The sequence below is a fragment of the Nicotiana tabacum genome, chromosome 18 (assembly GCF_000715075.1).
Source record: "Nicotiana tabacum cultivar K326 chromosome 18, ASM71507v2, whole genome shotgun sequence".
NCBI lineage: Eukaryota > Viridiplantae > Streptophyta > Magnoliopsida > Solanales > Solanaceae > Nicotiana > Nicotiana tabacum.
Window position 1 is genome coordinate 30,074,171 of NC_134097.1, and position 23,391 is coordinate 30,097,561.

Sequence of the window (23,391 nt, forward strand, 5' to 3'; positions counted from 1 at the left end):
TTGAATCCGAAGTAGTAGACATTAGGCGGGAAAAACTAGGATGACACGAGAAGATTAGGAATGAAGATATTCGGGAGAAGGATAACATTAGGGATGCAGATATTGTGGAGCAGATGTGCGTGACTCCCATTGATGACAAAACGTGGAAAGTGAGGCTCAGATGGTTCGGACACGTACAAAGGAGAAGCCCAGATGCTCCTGTAAGGAGGTGTAAACAGCTGGTTTTGGAGGGCACAAGAAGAGGTAGGACGACTTAAGAAGTATTGGGTGAGGTGATCGGACATGACATGTCGAAGCTTCAGAGGGTACATGTCCTTGATAGGAAGCTGTGGAAGTCGAGTATTAGGGTTATATGTTAGGAATTAGTTAAGTCTTTCCTTACTTAGTACATTTGTGAGGATAGTCTGGTAGGGTTTATGTCGAAGTCAATTAGTGATAATATTGTGTCTTACTACTCTTTCATTTTTCATAGTGCCGGGTCTGTGTAGTGTCTATCGCTTTTGCTTTGTATCTACTTTATCATTTTGATGATGTTATTTTTCTTTTGGTTTCTATTGGTGGTACTGATATTGTCTCTTATCGTCTTCTTGAGCCGAACGTCTTTCGAAAACAGTCTCTGGATAGAGGTAAAGTCTGCGTACACACTATAGTTCTAGACTTCGCTAATGAAATTTAAATGTGTCGTTGTTATTGTAGGTGGGAAAAACTAGAGAACTAAAAAGAAATTAACAGAAATTGAAAATGAAAAAGAACCCTAACTACCTGCACACTGCACTCCACTAGTTTATTTTTCACTTCTCTCCTTTCACACATCACTCTCTCTCTCTCTCTCTCTACAAAAACATACACCTCTCTGTATCTATAGCTTTGAGCATTCCCTACTCTTTACTCTCTTTGAGTGAGAGAGACCCTCCAAGAAAAAAGCAACTTACACCTTACATCTCAACTTGAATTATTTTGTGATCCTTATTTGCATTTTTCATGCTGCCTCTGCTTTTCCCTTAAAAAGTATATTATACTTATTCCTATTTTTATCTTTTGTTTTTTATTCCTTAAGCTTTGCTTTGTCTGGTTAAAAATTAGTTCATATTTAGCATTTATTGATTTGATTCTTTTCTTGGATCATTTCTGAGTGAAGATCTCAGCTTTAGTGGCTTTTTCTTGATTTGCTTCAGCTACTTCACTTCTAAGTTAAACACATTTTTCTTCAAGTAATGTAGAGGAAATAAGGGGTTTGCTTAAGCTTTTGGATCAGCTTATTAGTGTAATAATATACTTGTAAGAATTTAATTCCTTTTCATTTGAATGTATAGATGAAAATATTTGCATTATCTTAGCTAATTTGGCATCTGGGTATTTTTAGTTTTTGTTATTTTTTTGAATGTTTTGGATTTACTTAGTTCATTGTGAATACCCTTTAAGTTTCTTGAGCTGGAGAAAATTCTTGCTCTGTGTTTTGCTTGCTTTATGAGGTGGGTACAAGCAGTGTTGCATAGGGTACAACACAAGTGTATATCTGGGGTTTTCTGTATTAAGTACTGCATTTTTTTTTTAGTATTTGCCTTAAAAAAATGCAGTTATGAACCCCTTTGAGTTTTTTGAGCTGGAATGAGTTCCTCTTTGTGTTTTGTTAGGTGGGTACAAGAAATGATGCGTTGAGTACTAACACTAGTTGGCTCAGTATTTGGCTTAGTAAATTACAAATTACACGTGTGTACTACTGTGTGTGTTTGTGTGAAACTTTGGAATAGTAATGTTACTTTTGGTATTTTGGATATAATTTTTGTGGTTGGTGAATATTTAATGATTTTGGTGTGGATTATTGAAGCAGATACTGTAGGCATCTTGGATAAGAACTGTGCTGAAATGAGAGGGATGTGTTTTGGCCTTGTTATTGTATTGTTAGCGGGAATCTTGAATGTTGGGAAGGCTGAAATCTACATAGTAACAGTTGAAGGAGAGCCTGTTATAAGTTATAAAGGCGGCATTGATGGTTTTGAAGCCACTGCTTCAGAGTCTGATGAGAAAATTGATACCACTAGGTATCTCCAGTTCCTTTTTTCTTGTTTCACCTTTTCCCATTAGGTGTTTGAACTTCATGCTCTTACGCAGGTGAAGTGCGAAAACTATAGTTGATTAGTCTGTTTATGCGGCTATATGATTCATTTGATATCTTTTGCTGACTTTTTATACTTAACGAGCAAATAAATAATCTTGTAAAAGCTGTTAGGTGCCACCTAATATCCCAAATATTCTTTTTAGAAGGTGTACTTAATGAGCAAATAACTAACATGTATAGTATTTTTCATTGTCTTTCTCGTTCAAACAAAACAACAACCGCCCAGTAAAATCCCACAAGTGGGGTCTGAGAAATTGTCTTTCTCATTCAAGGAAAAATAAAAATAAAATAAATTACATTTGTCCAAAATGCATTTGCTTAGAGCTAAAAACTAGAGTACCTAGGAGAGATTGCATGACCATTATTCGGTCAGTGAATTTTTCTTAAAATCGGTTTCTGAACTAAGCTAAGTTTTAATTAAATTTTGTAGTTTTGCTAATATTTCTCTTTAAATAGGAAATTATGTGAAATTTTCAACAATTTAATTTTCTCTTTCTGTTTTAGGTATATGTTAGAAAAGAAAGTGGTGTTACAATTGATTGGGACAGAAATGTGATAGTTTTGGACTTAGTACAACTTGGAAATATAATCAGTATGACATTTTAATGTTACTACATTGAGATTCTTTTTTCCATAAATGGTCAATTCCCCTTGCATTTTATACAATGTTCACTTCCTTCCATGATTCTCACTTGTAAATAATAATATTATGACATACTTAAGAAAAGGATAAATAGCGGAAATGTTTTTGGTTAGAAGGAAAATCTTTGTCTCAAAAATAAATGTTATCCTTAAAAAATGTTTTCCAGTGTTTGGTTAATGAGTGGAAATATTTCTGGAAAAAATTTATTGGAGGTTGATAATAGTCTCAGCAATGGGGTAGTGTTTTGCGTTGAGAATCTGATGAAAACTTTGAGCCTAAAAGATTGATAGAAATATCTAAGTGTTGGTTGGAGCTTAAGAGCCATAACTCTTCAACGTTATGGCATAAGAGGCTTAGCCACATTAGCGAGAAAAGACTAAATGTTCTGGCCAAGAAGAAATTGTTGTCAAATTTTGAAAGTGCAAAATTAGAAAAATGTGAGCACTGCTTGGCTGGAAAACAAAAAAAGTTTCTTTCCGGTCTCATCCTCCTTCAAGAAGGATAGAGTTGCTTGAGTTGGTGCATTCAGATCTATGTGGTCCAATGAAGACAAGGACTTTAGGTGGTGCACTTTATTTTGCTTCTTCCATCTTCTTTAGCCGAGGGCCTATTGGAAACCGTCTCTCTGCCCTCCCTGGAAGGGAGGGTAGGGGTAAGGCTGCGTACATCTTACCCATATTTGTAAAGAAAAAGGCCTTTTGCCCGTAAGTGAGGGAAGTCATTTGATGGAAACTACTCTCCTTCAAAAATGTTTTCAGATAATCAAAAACCAGAAAATAAATTCATCATAGGAAATATTTTCGAGGAAAATGTTTTCCTTCGTACCAAACATGTGAAGAGTTCAGTTTTCAGCAGAAGCTTTGTTCTCATTGGATATTAGAATGTCACAACCCTATAGTTCTCTCTTGCAGAGGGCTGCCTGTGATGGTGAAATGCATGCTTACTCTTATTTTCATTTTGCTTTTTCAGTGAATTGGTTACATCCTATGCCCAACATCTGGAAAAGAAGCATGATATGCTTCTAGCTTTGCTATTTGACCGTGGAACCTACAAGAAAATCTACAGCTACCATCATCTAATTAATGGCTTTGCCACTCACATTTCACACGAGCAGGTGACATTCTGCTCTTTCAGACGGCTCTTCTTTTTCCTTCTATTTCTTGTTTATTCTTCTATCTGTATTGTCTTACACAAAGAATATATTAGTAGGCAGAAATCCTCAGACAAGCTCCTGGTGTGAAGTCTGTGGAGAGAGATTGGAAGGTCAGGAGGCTAACAACTCACACGCCCCAGTTTTTGGGGCTTCCTACAGGAGTATGGCCGACAGGTGGTGGGTTTGACCGGGCAGGCGAGGATATTGTAATTGGCTTCGTCGACTCTGGCATCTATCCACACCATCCAAGTTTTTCAAGCCACAACACTGAACCTTATGGACCTCTTCCAAAATATAGAGGAAAATGTGAAGTTGATCCAAACACCAAGAAAGACTATTGTAATGGAAAGATTATAGGTGCTCAACATTTTGCAGAAGCTGCCAAAGCAGCTGGCGCATTTAATCCTACAATTGATTATGATTCTCCTATAGATGGTGATGGACACGGAAGGTTTGAACTCAATTATTTATGATGTTAACTTGAGTATGTTCTAAAGATAACTAATGGTTCTTTTCTACTTCCATTCTGCTGGTAGACTTAATTGATACACAGTTGCGCCTGCTAAAAGAAATATAGCACTTGTGGGAGTTCAGAAGTATAGTTGTCTGTGGAACAAAACTCCTATTCTTCAATGTGTGATGCCATGTTTTAATGTGGAATATTGTGTTTGATACGCTTGGAAATCCCGGACGAGTTTACTTTTGTTCTGTCAGGCTATGACATCATTGCCTCAAGTAAGGAAACATTGAGTGATTGTTCTTTAAGAGGAAAGTGAAGTTCTTGCATTTTGTAAAGGATGTTGTTTACATAAGAGGTGAATTTCCTACTCGTCTGTGCCGCAGATTGAATGATAGGAAATTGGGTGGTATATAGGTCTATGCTCAAGTACCCACATGCACAGACAATATACAGTTGACGTAGGACCAAATTGGTAGTATAAGAGTTATGAAAGGGAACAAACTGAAGAGATACTATAATAAACACCTTAGGCTTTTCTCATGATTCGTTGCATAGACGGAGATTCCTTGTAACGTAAACCCTCTTATAAGGGTAATGCGGAGTGCTGACAACCATACACCTTCTCAAAATGATAGTTCCAATGAACCAGTTGAGCACAGGGTTGGGGTATTCCTCTAAAAGTTTAGGCGTGGTGAAGCTCAGCTATGCATGTGCGTTATGATTCAGGATGATGATTTCAAAGTTCCACTTTAGCAATGCCATTTCAGATCTAAGTGTTTGTGGTACTTCCTTAGGGGATTGTGGAGTATATGACCTAGCAAGGAAGGAAAAAGAAAAGAGATTTTGGAATTAATGCCAAAATCCCAATTTCTTATGTTCCTATACTGTTGGTTGTAACTTCTTGCGAACATCTCATGCTTTCTGAGACCACTAAAGTTACTGTCTGCATATCCAAAAAAGAAAAGAAAATAAACATCCAAATCCCAAAGGTGGATGTGATGAGTCATCTCCAGATGGTGGTTTGGTGGAAGAAGAGAACACTACACCAGTGTACATTTGATTGTCAAATTACCGAAAGGACATAGTCTTATTGATAACTTCTAACAATAAAATTATTGTCATCTTCTGGAAGTTCAAGTTTTTCCTCTGTTTAGCAACATCAATAAATAGAGCTAATGTAAGGAGAAATCATTCTTACATCATCATCATTTTTGAACTTGCTTCAATGCAAGTGGAACTGCTTTATAAAACCAGAGTTCTTTTTTCCTTAAAAGCTTCTAAGTTTCAGAACTACACATTCTCATATAGACTATATTTCTCGTTTTAGTAAGTTTCACTACCGTCTTTTAACAAAATATGTACCCAGACTGATGTCAGTGATACTTTTGTCAGCCATACGGCAGCTATCGCTGCTGGAAACAATGGGATTCCTGTTAGAATGCACGGATTTGAATTTGGAAGAGCAAGTGGTATGGCACCTCGTGCAAGGTAAGCTAAAATAATTCTTCCAAGATTTGACCATCATATTGTCCTATCTCTTTAGTACTAGAAAGTCGTACAAAAGTTGAAATTCTTATTCCTTGTAGAATTGCCGTATACAAGGCACTGTACAGGCTATTTGGAGGGTTTGTTGCAGATGTAGTTGCTGCTATTGAACAGGTATGCCCAACGAAATTGATAATGTGGATAAAAAATATGCACGTAAGCTTTAACACAGAAACTGTTGCAATATGGATTTGAGTGGCACTGAGATTTCAAGCATAGGTGTTACGATCAATCTGAAGCCAACTTAGTATTGGAAAGTATTTCTGAGGCATGATCAGTGAAGTGTTGTGATTAGTTTGCTCTTGTTTGGAAAGTCTTAATTCTTAAATAAGAAGTTATAAAATTTGGTGAAATGTGATAATGAATTGGTCTTGCAGTTATAACGTCATCTTTTACACTGTAAAAAAAAAAGAGAGTAACTTATCCAAAATAGCTCTGTTTGATAAAAGAGTATTTCTATTACAGGCTGTTCGTGATGGTGTGGACATTCTTAATCTTTCCGTGGGGCCAAACAGTCCACCAGCAACCACAAAGACAACATTTTTGAACCCTTTTGATGCTACACTTCTTTCAGCTGTGAAAGCCGGTGTATTTGTTGCACAGGCTGCTGGAAATGGAGGTCCTTTCCCTAAAACTTTATTGTCTTATAGTCCATGGATAGTATCAGTGGCTGCTGCAGTTGATGATCGTAGATACAAGAATCATTTAACCTTGGGAAATGGGAAAATCTTACCTGGAATTGGGTTATCACGTAAGTGGTTTACGCCTTTTGACATACTTTAATTGATGCCCCTCAATCAGTAGATCTTACTCTCATCCGTTCATTGAAAGTCTAAATCATTTTCAGACACCATGCCTTTTGTTTTTACCTAAATTACAAATGGCTGATTCTCAGCCCTGTTTAATTCAGAAACTTTAACATGTTCGGTGTTACAGGAAATTTATGATTGTGTCCTTGAGTCATTTTTCCTTTTCTTTCCTTTTTGTACTTCTTTGTTTATTATTTCCTGGATAAGTGTCCCCGATTCATTTACCTCTTTTTTTTTGTTTGTTTTTGTTTTGAGCAATGCTCTTGATTCATCAACTTGTCAGAGTAATGATCAATTTATGATATTTGTGTTGAAAGTATCATATCCATTATACCAGCTTACATGCAGAATAGCTTACTGTGTCAGTTTTACTGTAGTTGGCATCATTTCCGTGTAATCCACCCTTTAGAATTTGTTTTGTTGCTCATGACTTCATGCCATGATGGTTTTTCCATGTCCTCAATTGCCATGTCATTGGTATTGTGTAACATCAAACTTGCTGTAGTCATGTTATATCCTCACCCGTTCCCTCTTCTCCGTCTGGCTTCACAAATTTCAACGGCTTTTGAAACTTCACATCCCCCAAAATAGTGTAATGAACTGAACGGGGCTAAACTGGACTGAACAAATCAAAGAAAGTGAAGAAATGATGGGAATAATCAGATACTTATGATGAGATGTAGACTTCGTTTTGTGTTTTAAATCTCTGCCACTACTAAGCACTTCTTGGTTTTTTACAGCTTCTACACATCCTAACCGGACATTCACCATGGTAGCAGCCAATGATGTTCTTTTGGATTCTTCGGTTACGAAGTACAGTCCTGCTGACTGTCAAAGGCCAGAAGTTTTAAACAAGAATTTGGTGGAGGGAAACATCCTTCTTTGTGGTTATTCTTTCAATTTCGTAGTTGGCACGGCCTCGATTAAAAAAGTCGCGGAAACAGCAAAGGCTCTTGGTGCAGCTGGCTTTGTTCTTGCTGTAGAAAATGCTTCACCAGGAACAAAGTTTGATCCTGTTCCTGTTAGTATTCCTGGGATTCTCATAACAGATGCTTCCCAGTCAATGGCAAGTATCAGCAAGCTCTGTACTCTTTTATTGGTGTCATTACTATTGTCGTGGAGCTTTGAGTAGGAAATTCATAGTTTTTTGTCTCCTTTAGGCTTCTTGTTTCTTGCAATAGACAAATTTATGTGAAAAATTATTCTAAGTTGCATATTTTGGCCGTGATAGGTTCCTTAATGGAGAAGTAATTGCTTTTTCTGAAAAGGTAGTACTAAGAAGCACGGACACTAAATTTAGGATGTGTTTTAAAGGCACATTTGAACCAATACCAGTAAGACGTCAACGAAAGCTCTTGTGTGTAGGTGCCACAAGTCTCCTGGTTTAGAATATCAACATAAAAAGAGAAGAAGGAAATAGAGGGTGCCTCTAAATATCCAACATCATATATATTGATGAAGTTGATGGATGTGACAATAAAGATTAAGAAAATATTCTAGTTCGTTTCAAGAGCTAGGAATCATGTAGTAAAATAAACATTTCTTGGTTTTTAATCTTTTCTTGGTTATATGAAATATCATGTCCGGAAAATGGTAGTTCTGTCTTCTGCTTGTGTGATGTATGATTTATGTGTCTCTGTCCAACACAACACTGATCTTTGTGTCCCTACCACTTAGGCGAATAGAATCACACATCTTGAGAAAAATAATAACTGGTCTTATATAGCATCCAAAGGAAAAAAGCTTGATTGCTGCCCCTTCTGATAACATAAATCAATGTTTTGTTCAACTTGTTGGTCACATTCGAAATGCTCTTTCAGTTAGCATGCATAAGTAGAAGTCTCTCATTTTGCTTATGTTAGTTAAACTTGTATGCTCATCTCTATTTTCAGGAGCTTGTAGATTATTACAACATCACCACTTCAAGAGATTGGACTGGACGAGTTAAGAGCTTTAAATCAACAGGTAGCATTGGAAATGGGTTGCGGCCAATACTCCACAAGTCTGCACCTCAAGTAGCTATCTTCTCTGCTAGAGGACCTAATATCAAAGATTACAGCTTTCAAGATGCCGATCTCCTGAAACCAGATATACTGGCTCCTGGTTCTCTTATTTGGGCTGCCTGGGCTCCGAATGGGACAGATGAAGCCAACTTTTGTGGTATGTATCCATCATATTATTGTTTATAGGTAAATGAATTGTAATGTTTGTGCTTTCCTGTTAGATGGTAGTACCATTTTAAAGGAGAATTAGATGGTAGATTTATATGTTTAAAAAAGTCATTTTTTTGAAATTTCAAGCCTATTTTGGACTTAGCCACAAACAATGAACCATCAGTTTTTTTTGTGTCTTCTTGGAGCCTTTTTACCCATTTTGAAATATAATAGATGCCTTGTATCCTGAATTTGATGCTCCACTTGCTTAGGACTTGAAATATAATTTGAAACCAAGAGATTTTATCATTTATGTCCATTTGGTTGGCTTCATGTTCAAACTAAAATGATCAAACGATTTTAAGTGATAGTGGTAAAGAAAAGCTATGGGCAAGAGACTTAAGTTAACCATGGTAAAAGTGTCTTACACGTACTTATAAAAATTTACTTGAAGCAGGTGAAGGATTTGCATTGATCTCTGGAACTAGCATGGCAGCACCCCATATAGCAGGAATAGCAGCGCTTATCAAGCAGCACCACCCTCATTGGAGCCCTGCTGCTATTAAATCAGCATTAATGACAACGTCATCAACTATTGATAGAGCAGAGAGACCACTTCAAGCGCAACAATATTCTGGATCTGAGACCATGACGCTCGTTCCAGCTACTCCGTTTGACTATGGAAGCGGACATGTTAATCCTAGAGCAGCTCTGGATCCTGGACTCATTTTTAATGCTGGTTATCTTCTCTTCTCTTTTCCCTCTCCTTTTGATATAGCTTGTTGTGTCTAACCAGATTTAAATACTACTAAGATAATCCTGTTGCTAATTTGTAACAGTGACCGTCTTTAACAATTACTTTCTAATTGACTAATTGCTTTTGATACATTTGACTTGTATAGTCTAGTTGCTAAATTTTCTTCTCTTCTAGTTTCCTTTTGAATTTGGAATAATACTTGAGCACATAATCATGACTGTTCTCTCATTCACTTGTTGAGTTATGATAATTTGTCCATTCTAGACTTCGTGGGAAACCGCCAAGCCATCCAAGATACTGTCTCTTGTTTAACATTATTTTTAGTTGGTCGAAGTCCAACTTGACATTTCAGCTATGTGTTTTCGTCTTTATGTTGACTAGCAATGATTCTTCTGTAGGTTCACATGTACCTCTTGTCTCTATGGAATTATCTAAACATCTTCCCCTAAAAGAGAATGAGAATTCAAAAAAGTATATTTATGAGAAATTTTAGTGGCCAAACCTGCCTTTAAGATACCTATATTGGACGAGAAGAAGTAAGAGAAACTTGTAGTATGATGGGAGATAGTATTCTGTCTTTGTACTTGTGAGAATTATGATTTTTCTTTTGGTTCTCAGGAATGTTCTTTATCCAAAACTTTTGGAGCTCTGTAGTCGATGTAACATTATATAGGGTTAATACGAAATGCAAACACTGTTCCTGAGATCCATTCTGACTCTTGATAACAGAGTTTTCAATATGTTGTAATAGCTTTAACTTTTTCTTGATTGAATTTAGGTTATCAAGATTATTTGGGGTTCTTGTGCACTGTGCCCGGAATTGATCCTCATGAGATAAAGAACTTCACGCATTCCCCATGCAACTACACCCTTGGTCACCCATCAAATTTCAACTCACCCTCAATTGCAGTTGCACATCTTGTGGGAACTCGAACAGTCACACGTACAGTGATAAATGTTGCTGAGGAAGAAACTTATGTTATAACAGCAAGAATGGCTCCAGAAATTGCTATTGAAACTAATCCTCCTGCAATGACTTTAAGGCATGGCGCGTCAAGGAAATTCACAGTAACACTCACTGTCCGATCAGTAACAGGAGCGTACAGTTTCGGAGAGGTTTTACTGAAAGGCAGCAGAGGGCACAAAGTCAGGATCCCTGTTGTTGCTGCAGGTTATGATCGATAGGCACCAGCATTTGCTTTATCCAAAGTTGAAATATCTCGTTTGCTATATATTCTTTGGATCTGTGAGAATAAGATGCATATGGTTAGATGCGGTTTCTCCAAATATATAAGGTATGAAGTGAAAATTATGTAAAGGTTAAGTAGTATGAGGGGAGAAGGTAGTTTCTTCCCATATTAAGTTTTGCTAATTCTGTGTTGTAACATGGTGGGAATGAATGCCTTTTATCCCCCTTCTAGTATGTATGCATATAGGCCCTTAAGCCTTTTTAAGAGTTAGAAAAGGGAAGGTAGGTAGGTTTGTATCTTCCCTACTGTATTTTTGACTTCTCTTGTATAAGCTAATTAAAGCTTCCAATTTATTGCGTTTAATTATTTGCCACTAAGACATATCTTGTCATCTGAGTTGGCTTTGTAATTTACCTCTAGTCTGTTAGTTTACTATTATTTTTTTCCCTTGATAATCGAGAAATCCTTGAGGGTTAGCTCGCGCGCGATTCGAAACTCGATGAATAATAGGTTTGTCCCTATAACAATTAAATTTATGCGCGATTTTAAAGATACTTGAAATTAATGATAGAAAGGTAAATGCAAACCACACAAGTTGGACAATCTTGGCCTTGAAGGTTGAGTCAAAAGTGCCTTAATTGATGCTGGAACAGAATGATAAGATAATAAGAACTAATAACAACCGTGTATTGCTTTTGGATGCGTATTACAATGTGTATTTCAAAGAATCAAACCCCCTTTATATAGTAGAGGAGTCCTACTTTAGGTACAATTCTATAAAAGGTAAGAAATCTCACGATTTGCTAATTAATTGGTCTCTCATTTATATGTGCCGAGATTCCCGCTACGATATCCGGTTGGTTGCGGATGTTTCGGCCTCCAATTATTGGGTCCGATAATGTTTCCTCGAGCTAATTCGGAGTCGGGGTCGGTTCCGGAGTCACAAGCTCAAAGATCTTCAAGACGTAGGTTCTGACGTCGTACTTTGAGTCGATGGAACCCGGGGTCGATCTTCAATCCATCACGTTTTCGGTCCCGATCCGTTATGCAATAGATGAGCTCGGTTTCGACCGTATACATATAGTCCCCTCGTTTTTCGGAGAGTAAACGACGAAAAACGATATGAGCCCTCGATCCTCGTCTCTATACTTCGCGCCAGAAACAACAAAACTGACGAAACGTCTCTTCAGTCACATCTTGATGGCATTAAATGTTCGCCAGTTGCTAGTCGGCCATTACAGGTTTTGAACCGTAATTTGAAAACTATAAATACCTCCTCATCATCTCATTCAACGTTACTTTCAAAAACCTCTGCCCTCGTACATTAGAAATCTCTATATTCCCAAGCATCAATTTTCTGATTACTCTGAAATCATCTTATAAGAACTTGTGTTCTTTATCTTGAATTATCAAGCATATCCTTTTAACTCCCATTTCTACCTTAACTTTCCAAAAAGAATGACGAAGACCTCAAAGTCCGTTCCCCTAAAAGAAGCTCCCTCTTCCTCGCGACTGGCTGAAGAGGAAAATGTTCCATCTGCTGCTACTGAGGAAAAGATACCGGAGCCCTCATTGAAGATGTACATTCTTGCGGGGTGCCCGACCGGTGCTGATTTCAAGGTCGAGAAAACCATTTCCGTAACGGGTCAGTGTGAGCCGTTCTCGAGATATATATGCTCGATCACTGACAGTCTCCTCTCCAAGGTCAAGGAAGATTGCAATTGGGTCGGCAAGCACGTGGTGGTGCCTGTCACACCTCCTTTTTACACTACACCCTGCGAAGGGTATAAAGGAGTTTTTTCCAATTTAAAGTGACAATCGAAACAGGATTATTTTTATTAAAAATTCATAGTCGCCACTTGGGATAATTTAGGGTGTCCCAAGTCATTGGTTCAAATCCCGAGTCGAGGGAAAGGTTGACTCTGTATTACAGTCCGCGAACACAGAAATCCGGGTAAGGAATTCTGTTAACCCGGAAGAAGGTGTTAGGCATTCCCGAGTTCCGTGGTTCTAGCACGATCGCTCAACTGTTATATTCGGCTTAATTATCTGGTTTTAGGACATTTTGAACCTATGTGCAAATTTTTACTTTTAACCGCTTTTATTCAATTTTAAAAGAAGATTGAACGTCGTTTAAAACATGTCTTTGGATCACGCCACATGAAATGCACCCGCAATCCTAAACATATTTTATTCAACGTTTTAAGATTTAGATTTGGGTCACATGAAATGCACACCCGAGTTTAGGAATGTAAAATTATTAAACTAACGCGCCTAAAGCAATTTCGCGTTGCAACTTTGCGAGGGCCACGTGATTTCACTAAGTGGCACGCCTCGGATTCTAAGGATTGAAACAAAATTAATTTAGCGAGGGTCGTGCAATTTGTCATTTTGTTTGGCACGGCGCACCTCGAATCATTTTATTTAAAAGGTTTTAAACTAACACATGAGAGCCACGAACTACTTGTATCATATAATATGGCTCACCCCAATCATTTCCAAGGATCTTGCTAATTGATTAAATCCACAAGGAATTCTTAATTGATTTCAAGCTGCGGTCTAAGCTAAAATTGATGATCGTTAAAGTTGACAAACAAGCTGTGAACTCGATGTCCAAATGCAAAACAAGAGGATGAGCCTGGGTCATAGCTCGGCCTGCTCGCGAGGCCTAATTCGAAAGTCTACCGGTTAAAAAATCCGGCACAAATGGGCTAATGCTGATATCCCAGATGAAGGCCTCAGTACCAATGTTTAACGCAGACACAGAGTTTATGAGCATTTCTGACTCCGGCCCAACCATTAATGAATTTATAACACACTTGCAATATCATTTGAATGTCAACATATATTCTCAGTTAAAACAAAACCCCTTTATGCACTAATAAACCTTTGCACAAATTATCCATCACTTAGCATTAAAGCTTAAAAAAAATCATAATTCAAACTCAACTCTGTTTCAGCACACTCAGACCAGCTCTGATGAATCAAACTTTTCTACAAAGAAACAAGTGTTTGCTTTAATTTAAAAGACAGAACAATGGCCTGGACAGTCACTTTCAGGGATTACTTTATGCATTATTTCCGGGCAATTCTATTAAACTAGCTATTTCATGTTAATGTGACAACAATGCAACCATCCATACTCATGGGAAATAATTCAATACCAACAAAAGTTAACAAGTGTAAATAAGAGTCCTAAATACAGATCTTAAAGTGAATTTCAAATGTTCATGGCATATTATTATTTAACATACCAAAACAGAAAGCATAAATGGACAAATCAAGTGAAGAAAAGAAAACAGAACAGAGGGAAAACATCTATCAAGCATGGAACTCTTCATTTCTTCAAAACACAAGAATCCTTCTTACATGTCTAGAATCAGGAATGTGTACCTGGAAATCAAGAAGGAAACAAGGGGAATAAGGAGTCAATAACAGCAGCAGTAAGCTCAGCCCAGAATCAGCAAGGAAGAGATATCAAACAGCAATCGAACCCAATTTTGAACCCCAGATTTAGATTAGAACAAGATTCCAGAAACAGACTCGGCTCAACCAACTTTCAGATATCAAATTAAACCTTCCCTAGCCTTATGTGAATCAAAAATGACTTCAGAAAAATGAACCTCAAGAATCAGAACAGAAATCAATGGAACAGTGAATTTCTATGCCATTTTCAGCTGCTTTTTATTTTCTGTATTCTCTATCTCTTCTAATCTCCTATGAAACAGTAATTTTTTTTGCAGTTTTCTATATTTTCTGGATTTCAGCTCTCAAAAATCTCTGCCTTGAGCTCTAAGTAACAATGCCTTTATAGGCAAGCTACTAGGGCTGCAGAAATAAGCTAAGTTTTGCACCTAAATCCTTTTGAAGTTTTCATTTTAGCTTAGGATCCCCTAGTGTAAACCTCAGAATTTCAAAATAGCCCCCACCCCTGCTTCTAGGAAGCTTCCTAGTTCAGTTATACAAGATTCCTAAGCCTAGACTACCCAAATTACCCCTTAACGACCCTGGAAATTACCTTTGGACTCAAATGGGTCATGGGTCTAATTTGACCCAATTTTTCTAAACCAAAGTGAGTCGGACTCTGACCCAAGCCCAACCTCACAAGATCAAGAGCCCAAACAGCCTCAATTGGCTTTGCCCTACTATCGAATTGCAACCCACAAGAGCAGATACTAACAATTTGCGAGAAGGTAACCTAAATGACTTACTAATCTATCATTAACCCAAACTAACCATTTTAGGTTAATTAGCTTACTGCTTATTAAGAAAACGACACCATTTGCTCATGCATGTCTCAAAGAAATTCTGGGACAAAATGAAAAGAAGAGACGAAGAGAACAGAGCATGGGAAAAGAACACTGAAGGAAAGATTAAACCAAAAAATAAAAGGAAAGATACCTATTACAGTTCGTACCAAGAAGAGATAAACGTGAATCTTCAAATCTTCGAGTTTCCGGTCAAATATGATATTAATCGCATGTTCTCATAGAGAACAGACGAATAAAATCATATTAAACACGAATCATCTGCAGAATCTCGATTGGGGTTCTAGGGTTCGACTTTGGTCTAAAATTCAAAGAGTTCTAGGGTGATTTGAGGGAAAAGGATTAGGGATTGGGGCAGAAGAGGTGAAAGAGGTTATGTGGTGTAGATTTGGGGTTGAACAGAGGTGGCGCCGCCACCGGAGAGAACAAGGCGGCCCTAGGGTTTCTCTTGTGATTTGAAATTCGAGGGGTTCGACCAGATTTGAAAGAAAAGAAGCGAGGATTCGGAAAAAGGAGAGTGAGGCGGTGATCTGGTGTAAATCTGGCGGCGATTGGACGCCGGCCGCCGCCGCAGGCGATTTACGGCGGGCGGCGGACAGTGGCTTAGGGCGGAGCTTGGTAGGGCTTTTGAAAGGTTGAAGGTATGGCTGGGGGTAGGGGGCTAGAGTTTCGGACACTTTTATACGGGGGAAGGGCCAGTTTTGGTCCGTTGGATCTAGTTGATCTAACGATTGAGGTGAGATAGGGCGAAACGACGTCGTTTGGCCTAAAGGGAGGCAGGTCGGTTTTTGGAGTGGGTTTTGGGCCGGTTCTGGATGGGTAAGGGGTGGGTAAAGAAGGGTAATTACTTGGGCCTGTTGAATTGGCCCAAGACAGCCTTTGTTGTAGATTTCTTTTCTTTTCTTTTCATTTTCCAATTTTCCTTTCCTTTTTCAAATAAAAAAATAAAACCTAAATTAACTCTTAAAACTAAATTAATAAGCTAATTATCCTTCATAGTATTTATAAAAATTAATTAACTCCTAAATTCAAAGAAAAACTATAAAATTCAAAATCAAAAGTAAAAAAAATGTAAAAATGAGTTATTTTTTTGTAATTTTTCCATTTTTGTAAAACAACTAGTTTACTAATTAACCTAAAGATGTAAAATTAAATTCTAAATGCAAATAAAGAGTATTTTTGTATTTTTTAGGTATTAAATAAAATTAAACGTGCACATAAAAATGCAAACAGACAAGAAAATTATGCAATAATTCCTAAATACCAATTAATTAAAAGGAAAAATCTAATTTTGGGAATTCTGTAGGAGCAATTCATGTGAGCCAAAAATCACGTGCTTATAGTGCCTACGCCCGAGGAATCTCGATCACTACCCACATGGAGGGTTTTTTAAGTGTTTACACTTATCCCTTTACGTTGGGCCCTTTGGACCCCGTCATTATCGCCTTCTATAAGAGGTACGAGGTGACCCTTAGTCAAATTCATCCTTCTTTCTGGAGGATAGTAATTCTTCTCCGCTTCTTCGTAAGCAAAATTGAGAAGTGTTCTTTCACCATCGATCATCTCATGCGTCTGTACAGTCCTCGACTCTATCTAGGAGGGATTAATAAAACTTGTCCCTCGGGTCAGTAAGGCCCCATTCTCGAGCATAGACGAGGATCAGGACCGAGGCTGGTTGGGCCAATTCATTCGAGTGAAGACCTCAGACTTGATCCCGACCGAGGACATGCCATTTCCTGATAAATGGAACATGAAATGTAAATATAACCTTGCCCTTAAGATTCCGCTTATTGCTTTTCCCTTTCCTTCCTTTTTATCGATGTTTTTTGGTGCAGCTGTTACTCGAATGCTTGAAGCATTTCCTCGACTCAAGGAGTGGGTCGAGCGCATTGTGTCATAGAGGCCCTATTCCGAGCGCGTGTGGCACAAACTTTTGAAGGGCTGGTGGGAGGCCCGTTCCCATGGTGAGATTCCTCGGCTAAATCATAACACTTAGTTTTCTTGGCGCGCTCCTTCTCATTTTTTCTTCTCTTCCAGATCTTCCCAAAGATGTAGAAATGAGGCCTATGTTCGGTGACGAAGGCATCCTCCCCGAACCATATGCTCCAAGGAAGGATAAAGAGAAGAAAATAAAAAGGGCTCTGATTTCCTCTAACTCGGAGAAGAAAAAATCAAAAAGGAGGTTGGTGTGCAAATCCAAGGAGAGTACCAGCGGCCGAGAGGTCCCATCGGATTTGCTGAGTCGATTGAGGGGTGAGTCTGAGGACGAGAAAGAAGAAGCTTCCGAGCTGATGACCCACGTGAGAAGCTGTGTCGAACTGTCTCGAGCTAGAGTGGCCTATGAAGAGGCAGTGGTCGGGGCCTCCGAACCAGGGAGGTACGAGGCCATTTTGCCCTAAGCTGGGGAGGTCAACAAGGAGACCACGGCCGGTACTCTTCGAGTAGAGGAAAATACCCTGAAGGACGCACTTGGGGTGATAGATCTTTCCGAGTCGCCATTATTTACCGACTCCATGATCAACGAGGCCCATACACTGAAGTAACACTCAAACGAGGGGCCTCAAGGGGCGACAGATTCTATCAACAACTTCTTCGACGGCTTAGATTCTACCACCTCGGAGGATGTCACCGGGTTGGGTGACTTACCGGTACCAAAGAAGGTATCGTCTTCGGGAACCAGCGGGTCCTCTTCAAATCTTAGATTAGTGGATCGGTTCCCAGCTCCAAGTGCAGATCCTGATCGGAAGCGGTCAGTTATTTTGTCAATCTCGGAGGATGCCCGAGTTTTCTCTACCCCCTTGGGGATTTCCAGCTATCTTCGGTGCTTGATGACCGAAGAGGACCAGGCCAAGATGGACGAGGTGGAGGCGCCCTGCCTGTTCAACGAAGCTCAACACGCGTTAAATCAGGAAATTTCGAATGCCTCTTTATTATGTACTTAGATTTAAGTTGCAAACAATTGTAACATTTCTCTTTGTGCTTGTAGGCCTCGGTGCTTCACTATGAAACTTTTCTCCGATATTGGAAGGAGTTAACCCAACATGAGGTCGAGACCCGGGAGCTTACTAAGAAAAAGGACGCTTAGAAGCTTCTCAGTGAGAAACTCCAGGCTGAGCTAGAAGTGGATCGGAAGGAGAATGTTGACTGGATCGAGTAGGTAAAACGAGTGTTTGAAGTTAGTGACGATGATTTAGACACAGTGACTAACAACCCACACCCGCAGGTTTAAAGGAGACTTGACCAGATCGGGTAACTCCAGGCGGAGGTGGATACGATGAAAGCTGAGGCCGAAGAATGGAAGAAAAACATGGACCTCCTAGCCTCGGAAAAGGAGACTATCCAAGTACAACTGCGTCGACTGAGGTCCAACTCCGGGCTGCAGAGGAAAGGGCCTCGACTCTGGCCAAAAAGATTGAGGAGATCTAGTCTCGGTTGAGCTCGGCAGTTTTCATCCAAGAGAATTTGGCCAATGAACTTGAGGTGGCCAAGTCAGAGATTGTGATGGTCAAGGCCGAGGTTGATGAGAAGGTGGCCCAGCATAAGGCCGATACCGAGGCGGCTCAGGACCAAGCGAGGAATATGGTAGAGCATATGAAGTGGCAATCCTGAAGGGAAGCCGTCGAGGGAGTTCAAGCTCAGGGTTTTGACCTGTTGGCTGAAATTGAGAATGCCAAGGTATCCGAAGCCAAGGCCAGGAAGCTGCCTTATCCCGAGGGGTCTGAAGATTCGAATGAGCCCGAAGGTGGAGGAGACCCCGAAGGCGACGACGCGGCCCCCGGTGAAGACTAGGCCACATAGGATCTTTTTAGACGTTTTTGTCTTTTGAGGCCGTTTTGACCGTTGTTGAATTCTATACCGGGGCCATTTTGCCCTTGTAAAAAGGATTTCAGATTGATAAATAAGGCTTTCTTTCCTTTTCACAACTTCCAAATTTTTTCCTTTGCTTTATTTTGTGTTTACAAATATCGAAATGCCTTGGCATGAAATAATTAGGTTATGTTCGAAGTTTCAAACTAACCTTGCCTTTACATTATTCTGTTTTAAGGCATCTTGGGGGTCCGGTATTACCGAAAACTTTCTCCCGAAGTAAGCAATTTAAATTTTTTATGTCATAGTCTACCGAAGGTCAATACTCAATATCTTATGTACTTTTATTTGTAAAGATCTAAATGCCTTAGCATGAAATAGTTAGATTCTGTTCAGAAACCTGAAGAAACCTTGCCTTTAATTTTATGTTGTTTTAAGGCATCGTAGGGGTTTGGTGTGACCAAGAGTTTTCTTTCCCCCAAGTAATTAGACTATTTTTTATGTCATAGTCTGCCGAGGGTAGCTTCTTCGGCTATGAAAATTTCTTTTTGAAGGCCTTGTTTTCGTTACGGGTCTCGGACATCTCCGAGCCATGTTAATATGGCCGTATCCTTTTAGTTCAAACGTCGCCCAGTGGGCTTGATTTTTCGAGTTATCCGGGCTTGCCCAAGATAAAATTCCCCGAGTGGAGGTGGCCGTGGCCTTTAAAAATCCGGGAGTTGCCTGATAGATCTTATTTCCCCGAGGTCTAATAGCTTGGACCATTCGAGTTTGTTTTCGGACGATAGTCCCCGAGTGAGAGAGTGATTGTTTGATCTCTAGTTATAGCGGCCCTTGGCCTCATTACATTTAGGGGATCGGAAGCAGGGAATTCCATAAGAAATGTAAAGAAGAGATTTTTTAAAGACAAGATGATTGCAAGGAAGAGCTTCTCTTTATTCTTGTGTATAACAGTAATATATGTGTACATGCTTTGTGTTAGGGGTCGAGAAATCTATGCGGTCACAGTTCGTTTGAGCATTTGGCCCTTACAATAAATCCTACCTATTGAGACCCTTCCATCACGAAGTACTTTCCTTGCTCAAGTTGATATCCGAGGGTCATGCCCCCCAGTATTCGATGTTGATCATAGAGAGAAGCCTCAGATACTGTTGATGCGATCTTTAACACCGATTCATGACCAGCCTTCTGCTCTAAGTTAGCACTCCACTGTTGCCTCATTAAAAACCTTGCCGGAAAACCCATTTGGGACAAAATCGGTTCAAGGGAAAAAGAGTGCAATGCGTGATTTCAGACCTAAAATTTGTACCGCTTCTTATTGGTTACCTGCAAGTGTTAGTTCAAATAAGTAAAAAGGAAATGAATGGGGTCATACCTTAGCAGTAGTATCACTTCAAATGAGTTATGTTCCAGTTATTTGGTACCCTTTCCCCGTTCATTGCTCCAAGTTTATACGATCCTTTTTCGGTGATCTCGAGAATTTGGTACGGTCCTTCCCAGTTTGGACCTAACTTCCCTTCATTCGGGTTCCGAGTGTTTATTGTGACCTTTCTTAGTACTAAGTCCCCGATATTGAAATTTTGGAGGTTGGCCTTTCAATTGTAATATCTCTCGATCTATTGTTTTTGGGCGGCCAACCGGACGAGGGCGGCTTTGCGCCTTTCATCTAATAGCTCCAAGCTCGTAATCATGGCCTCGTCATTTGATTACTTCATTGCATATTAGAATCAGATGCTTGGTTCACCGACTTCGACCGGTATTAGAGCCTCGGCGCCGTAAACTAATGATAATAGGGTAGCCCCACTACTGGACTTTGAGGTCGTAAGGTATGCCCATAGGACTTCGGGTAGGATTTTGTTCCATTTTCCTTTGGCATCGATTAACCTCTTTTTGAGGTTTTGGAGTATGGTTTTGTTGGCTGATTTGGCTTGTACGTTCCCACTAAGGTGATAAGGTGTTGACAAGATCCTTTTGATCTTATGATCCTCGAGAAACTTGGTAACTTTACTACCGATAAACTGTTTCCCATTGTCACATAGGATTTCGGATGGCATTCTGAACTGACATATGATGTGGTCCCAAATGAAGTCGATGACTTCCTTCTCCTTGACCTTCTCATACGCCTGTGCTTCAACCCACTTAGATTCAGTCATAAATAATATAAATTGAGCCCTACCGGGTGTTACACCCTATATTTTTGTACATGAAAATACGCCATAAATAAATTTATTAATGAGAGTTCAGAAGTGAGATGTTACGTCCCGTATTTTTGTACGTTGATGTTTCGTCGTAAGTTAATCGACGTAAGCTCGGGAATGAGATTATTTTGGAATTATAAGTATTATGCTATTTCAAACAAGGAATAAGTAAATTCATGAAGGTGAGAGGCAAGCAAATCGAAGAAAACGAGTTTCGTCGAAGTTTATCAATTTGGGATACAATACGGTCCGAGCTATAATACCCGGTATTTATGGACTAGTGCCATACAAGGTACCACATGACCATGATAGTACGACGTATAAGGTATGTTAAAAGTGAAGTAGTATTTTAAGTAATTTGAGATAATTCTTAATTATGTGGATAATTGATTAATGGTGGGGATAATTATGGTATTAAATTGGATTAAGTGGATAAAATTTCTTTTCTGTGGGCTGCCACTTGGCACTAAAGTAGGCCAAGGTGGCACAAGAGTGCATGATGAGTCATGGCACATATGTGCCTTGCTTACACGTAAAGGTCTCTTGGAAATTACATTATCTTGATCTCTTTATTTGGCAATGCAAGAGGAATAATTTTCTTGGTCTCTAAGTATTCCATATACTTAGATTTGGACCAAAACATATGCTAAGGTTAGAGCCTCAAAGTATTTCGTTTGAATTTCATAATACAACGGTAGCGTGAATTACAAATTCTACGAGAGCACGGTATAATCTTTCTCAAGAATGTCAAGCGGATTTTCCCTACTTCGATCCACCGACGTGTTTTATCGCAATTAACATGTGTTAGAGGGATTGTTAAGAGAATTGGCTCAGGTATGTTAAGGCTATCCCTTCTTTCTTTTGGCATGATCTATATGACACAAACGAAACGAGCAACTGCGTAATTTCCATAAATGACTCTATTCATAGAAATGCTAGAGATACTTATGTTCTTGATTCTCAATGTATCATATTATTCTATCATCTGTTCATGGGTCTTAGAAAAATACGTAAATTGAAAAGGTTTATTTCATGATATTATTCAAAGACATAATGGTCTTATGATATTCCGAAAGATTTTATGGGCGTACTTCTTATGCATTGCATTTATGTACATTGACCCATGACCAGATGATGTTATATATGATATATATATATATATATATATATATATATATATATATATATATATATATATATATATATATATATATGGGAAAAGGTTACGATGATATATACGCACCACCAGCTGATCAGCTGGTATAAGTTGATAATTTGCCCACAGTGGCCGAGATGATATAATGGGATGCCCTCAGAGGCTTGATGATGTTATGAACACATATACATATGCATGGTATGACATTTTTATGCATATGCATGACATTATAAAAAATGAAATGATTCACAGATCTATGCCAATGTACATGTCGAGTCTTTTACTCCATGTTTCTCTCATGTCTATTATTTACTAATTTTCATTCCTTACATACTCAGTACATTATTTGTATTGACATTCCTTTTGCCCGGGGACACTGTGTTTTATGCCCGCAGATCCCGATAAATAGGTCGAGAGCCCTCCAAGTAGACTATCAACTCAACGGAAGATGTTGGCGCGCTCCATTTGCTTCAGAGTTGCTTGTTTGGTTAGTATGATTTAGATGTGTATTGTTTGGTATGGCGGGAGTCTGTCCCGAACTTTGTGAAAATTATATATTCTTAGAGGCTTGTAGACATATGTCATGTATGTAAAAGATTGTACGGCCTTGTCGGCCTATGTTCAGTGTACGAGTGGTTATTTCGGCCTTATAGGCCTGTATGTCTTATGTGTAAGTTGGTATCACAAGTTGTATTCTACTTATCTCACGGCAACCTTCCGACTTAGTTATCTATGATAGTATTACATGAAAAGATACGTTATGTTGGTACTCAGTTGAGTAAGGTACTGGGTGCCCGTCGTGGCCCATCGATTTGGTTTGTGACACCGTGTGCCCAAGAAAGAGGGCCAACGATGTCCATTCCCCACTTCATGAATGGCCATGGTGACAAGACAGAATGCAGAAACTCCCCGGGTTGGTGAATCATCGGAGTATGTCTTTGGCATTTATCATATTTTTGTACGAACTCCTTCACATTTTTTTCCATGTTGATCCAGTAATAGTTGGCTCTAATTACCTTTCGAACCAATAATTCGGCGCCAAAATCATTTCCGCAGGTGCCCTCATGGACTTCCCTCAGAACGTACTCGGTATCTCCCGGTCCCACACATATTGCTAGTAGGCCATCGAACAT

General features: G+C 39.1%; 1 protein-coding gene across 2 annotated transcripts; it reads left to right on the top strand.

The window, feature by feature from the left end:
• The first annotated feature begins 768 nt into the window (after window positions 1-768).
• On the top strand, window positions 769-11,206 carry LOC107794696 (subtilisin-like protease SBT2.5). Of its 2 annotated transcripts, none has more exons than XM_016617213.2 (11): window positions 769-1,008; window positions 1,832-2,042; window positions 3,732-3,876; window positions 3,972-4,366; window positions 5,768-5,863; window positions 5,962-6,034; window positions 6,386-6,671; window positions 7,470-7,795; window positions 8,622-8,889; window positions 9,340-9,621; window positions 10,418-11,206. In XM_016617213.2, the coding sequence occupies exons 2-11, from the start codon at window positions 1,867-1,869 to the stop codon at window positions 10,822-10,824; spliced, it is 2,454 nt and encodes an 817-aa protein (XP_016472699.2). In that variant the 5' UTR covers window positions 769-1,008; window positions 1,832-1,866; the 3' UTR covers window positions 10,825-11,206. The 2 variants fall into 2 exon arrangements, with proteins under 2 accessions (XP_016472699.2, XP_016472700.2); XM_016617214.2 differs by having other exon boundaries at window positions 888-1,278.
• The last annotated feature ends 12,185 nt before the right edge of the window (window positions 11,207-23,391 follow it).